A 10,151-nucleotide genomic window follows, 5' to 3' on the forward strand; every position below is an offset into this window, starting at 1 on the left:
TGAGATGGGCTAGATGGAGCTGGAGGTGGGCTCCCTGGGCTAGAGATGGGCTAGATGGAGCTGGAGGTGGGCTAGGCTGGGCTAGAGATGGGCTAGACAGAGCTGGAGGTGGGCTAGGCTGGGCTGGAGGTGGGCTCCCTGGGCTAGAGATGGGCTAGATGGAGCTAGAGGTGGGCTAGATGGAGCTGGAGGTGGGCTCCCTGGGCTAGAGATGGGCTAGATGGAGCTAGAGGTGGGCTAGGCTGGGCTAGAGATGGGCGAGACAGGACTGGAGTTGGGCTTCCTGGGCTGCCCCATCTGCGTCTGCAGCACTGATGGTCCCTTGACACCAGCACGGCCCAGCAGGTAAAAGCGAGTCAAGCAGCTGCAAGAGGCTTTGCTTTGCAGGGCAGGGGGAGGTGGAAGGCAGCAAGTCAGAGACGGAACAGAAACTGGCTTCTGCTCTCATTATCCCACACGGTATTCTGTGCATTATCCCGGAGCTGGGATGTGGCCCCCATCATACCCAGCACATCCCATACTCAACAGTTACATTTCTTGTGCAGCAAACCTGCTTTCTCCTCAAAAACACACACAAACTTGCTGAGAAGTGATGGCCTGTAAAGATAAATTGCTTCTGAAATAGTTTCAACCTAGATCCACAATGCCAAACTTTCACTGCTTGTTTTAGGGAATGCAGATGCCTACTTGTTCCCATCCCAAACACAGGAACAGAAAATTTGGGAATCTTCACTGTCCTGGATGAGCCCTGCTGTCCTATGACGGCCGCACTACTGGGGTGGCAAAAGCCAAAGGCTCGAAGGTCAGGCAATACTGAGGATGCATTTCTGTCCCTGTAGGTAAGTTCACTGGAGCCAGGTTTTTAACGAGAGTCCTGCTTTTTCAGTGCAAATAGGATTGCTATCAGGATACATTTTCATCCCAGGTCTTTGTAGACAAAACATCTCCCCCATATCAGTGATGGCTCCTACGTTTGATTGCATGTATTACTGCATTAAACTGCTTTGGGGGGAACATCAAAGCAAGTTCTTTATATACTTGCATGAAAAAACCTCTTGTCTAAACAACAGAATTACACTCAAAGTAAAAAATTGCCATTTTAAATGCAATTGCAAAAAAGGCTCTGGGTGATAAGGGAACAATAAGGTAAATAAACCAAACCCAAAAGACACAACAAACCTCATTTCAAGATAAAAACCAGTATAAATAACTGGTTTGGACTGTTTATAATTATAAATGATACTTTCATTATATGTGAAAAACAGAGACTGTTTAAAATTGAAGCCTATAGAAAAAAGTAAGTATTGCGTCCCTGTAAAACTACTTAAAAATCTCTATTATGTATAACTCAAAATATGGTAAATTTGGTGAAATCCTGAACACCAGCAAAGAGGTTTGTCTTCCAACCACCGCACCAGGAAATCTGTAAAATGACCATATGTAAATACACACTGAAATTGAATCTTATTTTTTTAGATACTTCAATAAAAATCAAAAGTGTTTTGGTTTTTTTTTAATGTGGTCTACAGTATCCTTTTTACTGGACATGGAGGTGGAGATCATAGTAGATTGCTAATGTTAACTAATCATAAAAGACAATTAAGAATAACACACTTTATTCTCGTCCCCTTCTTCCTTTTAAAAAATTCGATAATGAATTAAATTGTGATAAAATTTCCACTGGCATGTGGGATTATTGTTTCTTCCTTAATATTTTCAATTGAAAGCCAGATGGTGCCTTTTTGATACAGTACAAAATGCAGCGTAGAATTCTAGAGAAACCAGAGTCACCGCAATCTGTTATTTTTATGTGTACATAGATATACGTATGTACATCTGCACGTATGCGTTATAATGCAAACCACTGGTGACGTCTGGGCGCTGCTCAAGCAAACAGAAAGCCATCCTGCCCCAAAGAGCTGACACGGTGACTTAACCTGAGATAGAATGAAAGGTCAAAGGAAAAGTGGGAGATAATAAGGAAAGAATAAAAACATACTTAGAAACATGTAATCACATAAACTAACAGCACGCATAAAATAATGGTTTCAAATGGTTTTCATATATATGCTTGAAGAAAATGAAAATGCAAACCTCAACTGACCCATCACTGCCTTCCTGACACCTCAGCCCTGGTACCACACCACGGTATGTAATCACGTACCTTTATTTCAACATACACACACACCTTAAATACAGGGGTTTATTTCTGTAATTGAGCCAGACCACACATATTCACTCATTAAGAATAAATCTATATGAACTACCTCCGGCATTTTTAAAGTAACACTGCTTGTGGGGTCTGCTGATATTTCAAAGAAACAAGAAACTATTTTCACATCTCATTCCCATAATGGATGAGCTGCGGAGCAGGGGAACACTCTGGAAACTGTTCAGTTTGTCACATGGACATGGAAATTCCCTGATACTTCCACATTAGCCTTTCAAAGCTGAGCTGTTTTGCTGGTCTACTTGTATACATTAGGGACTGTGATGGTCACAGAAGGTCTTTTTGTTTTTTAATGGAAAAAAAGCATATGTAAATAATCCCTAATGATCAGGTCAGTGGTCTTGGGCTTAAGCAGGGCTTCAATAGAATTTCAAACACGGAAACCCAGAATTTTGCAGGAGCCTGGTGGCACTCGGTGCCTGTCCTCACCGGAGCTGAGCCGGCCGGCTGGTGAGGACCTTCCGTCGAGAGCCATCTGGTTCCTTCTCTGTTATCTGCAGGTGTCATTAAACAATCTGACCAGAAATGCCACGTTTTGGGGTCCAGTTCTTACGTTGTTTAACCCATTTCAATACATCTGAGTTCAATGAAATTAATCCTGATTTACAGCAGCAAGCAAGGAAAATAACAGTTCTAAGTGGTCGAACCTTTTACCAGCCCCCCGGTGCCAAAGTCTACCAGCTGTTAAGTCTATCAGTTTTGCTCTTTTCAATTTTTTCAGGCACATTCTACCTCCCCTTTCTGCTCAAAATTCAATTGCCCTCAATGGGATTTCTGCGTGAGGCGCACAGCTCGGTCACAGTCGCACCGACCGATCTGCCCCGGGTTTCGGCAGAGGCCAAGACACAGACGCCCTTCCCGGGGAGGACGCCAATGGGGAGGGGGTCTCTGTGCCACGGGCGCTGCGCGGGATTAGCACCTGAGCAAGGTTTGATTTATAACGATTTAACAAATGCAAAGCACAGTTCTTTATCTGTTCTCATGCCGTTTGGTTCCAATAGTCATTGCAAACTGATTTGAGTTATTAGCACTGCCGAGGTTAGCTATGCTCAAAAACCTGCATCGACTCGGCTCCGAAGGGTTTGCTTACATAGGGGTAAGTTAGCCATGGCATCAAGGAGAAAAACAGGGTATTATTTTCACTGTCAAAGATGCTTTGAAAAGTTGTTTAAACAAAGTAAAGTAAAACACCTAACTATGAAAGTTATACAGAAACATGATCACTGAACTTTACATTTAGGAAGAATTAAGCTTTTAAAGAGTTTTTTCCACTGAAAAAAAGCCTTTAATGGTAGTTATCCAGGTGGCCCCTGGATTTATTGTTGGATTTCGCTTTGACTGCTATGGGGTTCCCAAGGGGACTATTACGTCAATAATTTCTAAGGCAACATTTTATTCCAGGTAACTGAAATTCCTTAGAAGATGAGAGCTTCAGCTTGGAGATTCTCGGATCCCATTTGAAATCACTCATACTGACTACAGAAGAATTTTTAAAATAAATTATTGTATAGGCTTCTGCTTTCAGCTATTTATATAATCTATCTATATATATTTATAAACATTCTTTATATAACAATTCAGAACTTAATTCCCCTTGAAGCTATTAAAACTATGTATTTAATTACATTCATAAAGGAGTTGCCTGGGATACAGTTAAAACCTACCACTAATTCAACAGGTATTACACATTAACACACTTTGCAATCCTGAAAAATTAGTAATATGGGCCATACGCTGTTTTCGTTCTGTGCATGGAACTCCCATCAGAGTCAGTCAACAGCCTTTATTTATAAAGTCTGGGGTTTTATGAAGAAGTCTATAATGACTATTTTTGGTCAAGCATAAAAGAAAAAGAAAAGACAGAAAGGTCTTTGAGTTTCCAATGTACAAAGCATATATGGCTAGTAGGAAAAGTAGAGTAGGACTTCTATCTAGACTAAACAAATTTCAGCATAAAATGATAAATGAATCGAAGAACTTACACTCTCAGATCCCAAATTATATTAAGTCACTGATTTTATGAAGCCAGAAAAAGGTCATTGCATGATACTTACAAACTATAGTAAATAACTAAAATTTATGCGGTAGGATGATTTTAATCGTTAGTATTCTTAAAACCTTGAAAATCGATACAATTTGTAACAAATCAGAAAAGTTAAACAGAAAATATAATTGTTCCTTTTAAGACCTATTATGTTTAATACCTGTTGGCCATATTTGTTCCACAGGTCACGTATAAAAATAAATTTACTATATTTCTTGCATTTGATTAACAGAAAGAGCCTAATGATACGTGTCCAAATTCCACGAACGGTTGTCTCTGCGCTAGTGTCTATATGGGCTTTCTTGCATAAACTGAAAACCATCTGTCATAAACATATAATCGCTTTTAAATCCACCACACCCATTCCTCCTGCTCCCCAAAAAGGATGCATGTCAAGTATGGTCTGCTCCTGAAATATTCCTTGCAAGTTGCTAAGTGGATATAAAAGAACACAGACCTAAAATAATCTGCAAATAACTGTAACACAAGCCCTGAAAAATGCTTTTGGATCTGGCAAGAGGGGGGAGAAACGCATCCGTCGCCCGAGCCAACGCCAAGGCCAAATCTGGGCGAACCATGCGGGAGGACAGCGTTTGTCACTGGTTTATTTTGTAAATGTGAAAGATTATTACAAATCTTATTTAAATCAAGTTTCCTTTTGAATGTTTTCTTATAATTGAACAAGTGTTGAGCTGCACCGGGCTGTCACAGCTGTTACAATACATGAACCACACTTACAGTAACAGCTTTCGTTCCACATTTTTGTGGAGTAGTTTCCATAGCGCTGTGATCAGCGTTTGCATATTTTTATACCACTTGCATATTGAAAATAAACTCTGATGTTTAGCTTGCTTTCTCCAAGTGCATCTGGTACTTAAATTTCCTGAAAAACAAGCAGGCAACTATGATTTAAGAGCAAACAGTCGGGGTGCGACACCTTGTTTTACTTTTTATAAAGTTATTTTTAGCCTTCCTTTCACTTAAAAGTGTAACTTAATAGTATTTGGGATGAGAGGGCTTGGAAATAGGCATTTATCTTAATTGTCATCCCCGAATTAAACGTTAGGACAAACTTTTCCATTCACGACAACATACAATAGAATCAGATCCTCTGCACGTAGCAATACGCTTTGCGTAATTACCTGTGCCTCAATTAAACCTTTCGACCGGACCAGGAGCACGGCGCTCAGCCGTTGGAATGGAAGGGCAGCGCCGGTGCCAGGCACCTGCTCCCCAGCCGGCCCCGGGGGGCTGCGGCAGCGCCCGGGGAGGGGACCCCGGCCCCAGCCCCCGCCGGGCTCTTGGCCCGCGGGCATCCCTCGGCGGTGGCGGGGCAACGAGGTGCAACCTAAGCAGCGGCCGGGCAGAGCACGGGCCCTGCTGCGAAGTTTACCCTTGCTCAAAGAGTCGCTTCGTTATTAGAAAAATAAACACCGGTTTACAAACTTCTGATTTAAAAGAAGTGCGGTTAGCGCGAGCTCTTCTTTCGGAAGCCAAGCAACGTCAGGACGGGGGTGGCTGTGCCTTGCTGCCTTCCCCTCCGAGGCGGCTCTCAATTGCCTGCAAGGGTTTATCGTGCAAAACCGCCCAACGCCCGCTGCCGAACCCCGCTTCCCCACGGCGCCGCTTCTCCCTGCTAAACGCCTTCCGAATTAGCAGATTGAAAATTAGCAAAATGCAGCACTGCTTTTCACTTTAAATTTTAATAAGAAACAGAGACATCTTCTCTCTCTCTCTTTCTTCTGCTGTTCCTCCCTCTCCTCTAAGAACAGAAGGCTGCTGGTGAAAGGAATGAAAATCTGGAAAGAATTTGGGGTGGACTGGCCAACCCCCTTTCATTTCCTTCAGATGTTTACAATCTAGCACCTTTCTGAAGACAAAGATGGGAAAAAAGCTATTTTTTCTTTTGACTGAAGGGTGAGACAGGGGGGTATTAAAAACTGATCAATGTAATTTTTTTCACAGAAGTATTTGCACATCTGTGAAATAATGTAATTTATGAAAAAAATCTTTTTATATGACATTCATGATTATAGCCTGATCTGGAGAATTATTCAAATATAAAATTAAATACTCAAAAACTAGCTGTGCTGTGGATGACTGAGCTTTTACCAGCTGTGCATCACACTTCTATAATTCTATTAAAAGTATATAAGTGAGGCTTTCCAAGTATGTCTGAGTCTCTTTTAAAAGGAATGTTACATTTCTAAATGGCTTTATGATCAGTTGCTTTTTGTTTTTTCTTGATTATCATCCCAGTTGTTGGATATGTTTTATCTGACTGTACAAAAAAAAAAAAAAAAGGGAAGAAAAAGAAGAGGAATGCATACCCATGGAAAGCGCTCTATAAATTATATTGTATTTTATTATCACAGGGCTTAAGGAAAAATTGGCTCTTAAGAAAGGTTAAAAACCTTTAAAGTGAATTCTTCTGTTTGGTTAGAAGTACTTTTGCTTTAATATGATCCATCTGCAATCTGTACCTGGCCTACCCCCCGGGCCCGGGGCGGGCAGTGCTCCAGGGAACGGCGCGATGCCCGGAGGACCAGGGCACGGGGCAGCTCCTGCTGCCCAAAGAGAACAAGTTTCGGTCGCCTGTAACACCGTCTCTGTCCTAACTTCCCTCCCAGCCAGACATCACGCTTGCTCTCGATTCGGACAGCGATTCCCGGATTTTTGAACAATTAATCGGGCGGAAGACGAGTGGCCGCGTGCGCTCCCAGGTGTTATTTCACACCCCCGGCGTCACTCCCCGGAGCGGGATCCGGCGGAGAAGGCGCCGGGCGAAGGCAGCCCGCTCGGCTCAGCCGCAGCGGACAGGGCTGCGCGGCCAGACCGGCTCCTTCTCGCAGGCACAGCCTCCGAAGAAAAGTTCAATCCTATTTTCTAAGCTTCAGTGTAACGCTCGGTATGGATCCTCCGCGGCTTTGTTATTATCTACAGGTTACAGAGAGTATAATCTTGAAATTGGGTGTTCCTTCCCATGCCACAAGCCAATATTTTGCCTAAAAGGAAAAATACAATCCTAAACCCCACCTAAATGCCGTGGTATAAACTAGCCATTAAAAGAAGAGCACCAACAAAAGGCCACATTAGTAAAAGACAGGGGCTGCAGTTACAGTTTAGCGAAGAGAGAGGCAAAATAAGGGATAAGATATTGTTTCTGCTGCCTAAGACAGACGGACTTTAATAACACTTAACAGAATGATGCACATTAACGATCTCAGAAAGCACTTCTTATGCCTCATCCATCATGCGGAGGAGAAAATGAAGCCTTCGACAGCATTAGGAATTATTCTAGATCTTGTCAGTAATTCGCAGCTTCTCGGTAGTATCGTAACACAAATTTGTGTGTATGAGACACTGACCATTAATCTAAGGGCTTTTTTTCCCTCGCCGCAGCGTGCTGAGAATGTATCAATTGTTTCATGGAGAAATTTCACAGATGAAACCTTACTAAATAAAACAGGGGAGAGGAAAGAGATATAGACAGAAACATAAACAACTGGAACTCAGAGACAAATTATTATCTTTAAAACAAAAACCACAATAAAATCTCCATATGTGTGTTTTTCTGAACGGGCAACAAGAAGCCTTCTTCACTGAAAATACGCAGAATATGCCGTGATTACAAAGTTATGCTCATACCTACAAACATACTTATATCTAATTTTCAAGGGGGCTTTTCCCCCCCCCCTTTTTTTTTTCCGGAGTATAGGAAAAAAATCCTGATTTCTCCTCCCAAGAGAGTCGTGAATTTTTACAAATAGTAGCAAAAGAAATTTCAATACAAAATGCCACGCGACTAAATAAACAATAGCTTTTGGCAACCTCTTCCTTAAGTTGCAATCTGCTGTTAATCGCATGATAGCTATTTCCACTGGAATCTGTACTACAAAGCAAAAGGTCCATAAATATTTGTACAGCAAACTCCTCAGAAAAAAGCCTCTCTCTGAGTACACTCCAAATTCATTTCTATACATGCAATGTAAAGATGAAAGCTAATGAGTTATATGAAGTTTATGATAAATTAAAAGTGTTCTGCTTCCAACCCTATCCACCAGCAGATGCATGTTTACACAGATATGATCGACCGCTCCACAACAAAACACTTGTCAGACAGAATGAGGCGAATTCGCCTCTGCGTGTGGAGGAGCTGAATTGTCTCAGGGACAAAAAAAAAAAAAAAGATAGAATTTGATCAAATACTAATCAGGCAGCAATAATCAGCCTTGCAGTATCCTAAAACATACACTATTTTATCTCCATTGAAATAATGACATATATCCAAAAAGTCCTCAAAGAAACTTGGGTTTGGGTAATATATTGTGATTGCAGCAGATATGCGGGATTAAAATCAGTCTTGATCTTCAAACAGAATAAGAATGTATAGTTCTGTTTACTGCACATACATTTGTATATAAAAGATATGACAAATATTTTAGGTTATTTAGAAATCCGCATTTCTTTATTTTGAATTTTTACAGACCGAGTACTGGGAAAGTGATTTGACAGTCACAGGTAATGGACGCAAATTACAGACTAAACTCATTAGAAATTATAAACACTCATATAGTCTGTTAAACCCACTGACAAAACCTGAAAATTAGAAATCCAATAACCAAGCATCAATAGGGTCTTTAACGGCTGGACAGATGTTTAAACTGCACGATGCTTGTGTCAGGAGTGAGACGAAACAGTTGAAAATCAAGGTTTGCATTAAATAACAAGGCATTGATGTCAGATCAGATCATTCGTATGAACTGTTTTAATCCGTCTTTTGCCATTAATTTACGTCCTCCTGTTATGGTACAATTTTGTTGCTGTTTCGTTTTGCATAGCATTAAAAAATACAAAATAAGTAAATATGCAGATGAGACAGACTGTTCTCAGACAGGCAGTACAGCCACCCTCAGAACAGGACTGCTAGCCAGTGGGTATCTGCAAAAAAAGCTGGGGCTACCGTTTCAGAACAAAAATGTAGGTAACGCTTTCAAATAAAATATGGTCTGCAAGCTTTAATTTTTGGCTTGTTTAATTAAATCACAGGGGAAAATACTGCAAGAACGGTCACCTCACCAGCAGCAACTAAATAAATCCCAAGGAAGGGGCACTGGGATAGCAAAAGAAAAATTGTTTGCGTTCCTAATGTTCGGTCTGACCTGGAAAGGATAACAAAAGAATCTGGCATGAATATGTATTTTTATAGGGAGTGCTGCTGGTAAACATACCGAATAAAAGAGAGGGGATTATTCTAAAATACTTTCTCCTTAACTCTCAATATGTTTAATAGGATGGTATGAAAAACCATATATAAAGCAAAAGCATATTCGGCCCGCACAAAATTCTTTACAGAGCAGTAAAAAGGCAGCCGGATTTCAGCAAAAGAAAACAAACAAACACCAGAAATCCTGTAAAGCTCCAGTGTCTCCCCGCGAGCCTGCCTGCTCTCCAGCGCCGAGATAAAGACCCAATCTGCTCATCAAACACCTCCGGGCTCGGCCATCTAATAGGAACAAATTGGCAATGACTGCCCAAGCAAGTAACACAGGCCCACTGATTTGTAGATTGATACTGATGCCTAATGATCCCCTTGGGCAGATCAATAGCAACAATCCTCATCCCTGCCTTTCTTCTTTATTGGCACAGAGGAGCGAGGCGCGGGGCAGCCGTGCACGCGCGTGCGCCGTGCTTCAGGTGCACGGGGAGCACGCGGCGCAGGTGCCGGTGGGCGACGGCCGGGGCCCGACGCACCCGGGCTGCCTCCGAAACGGTGGCCGAGACGCCGCCGTCGCGTCGGGCTTGTCCCGAGAGGTACAACGCCGCTCGTGCTTTCCCTTCACGTGGGTACTAACCGCGGCTGGGGGTGCGGCGTCC

At 42.1% G+C, this 10,151-nt stretch overlaps 1 protein-coding gene across 1 annotated transcript in view; it reads left to right on the forward strand.

Moving 5' to 3' along the window:
* The first annotated feature begins 54 nt into the window (after positions 1-54).
* Positions 55-10,151, forward strand: part of PSMD7 (proteasome (prosome, macropain) 26S subunit, non-ATPase, 7) — a 160,683-nt gene continuing 150,586 nt past the window's right edge. The window contains exons 1-3 of the mRNA XM_010579686.1: positions 55-66; positions 6,905-7,126; positions 9,924-10,088. Of these exons, the coding sequence (XP_010577988.1) occupies positions 55-66; positions 6,905-7,126; positions 9,924-10,088 (399 nt within the window). The remainder of the gene's footprint in view (positions 67-6,904; positions 7,127-9,923; positions 10,089-10,151) is intronic.

Source organism: Haliaeetus leucocephalus, unplaced genomic scaffold (assembly GCF_000737465.1).
Source record: "Haliaeetus leucocephalus isolate CR32 unplaced genomic scaffold, Haliaeetus_leucocephalus-4.0 Scaffold668, whole genome shotgun sequence".
Taxonomy (NCBI): domain Eukaryota; kingdom Metazoa; phylum Chordata; class Aves; order Accipitriformes; family Accipitridae; genus Haliaeetus; species Haliaeetus leucocephalus.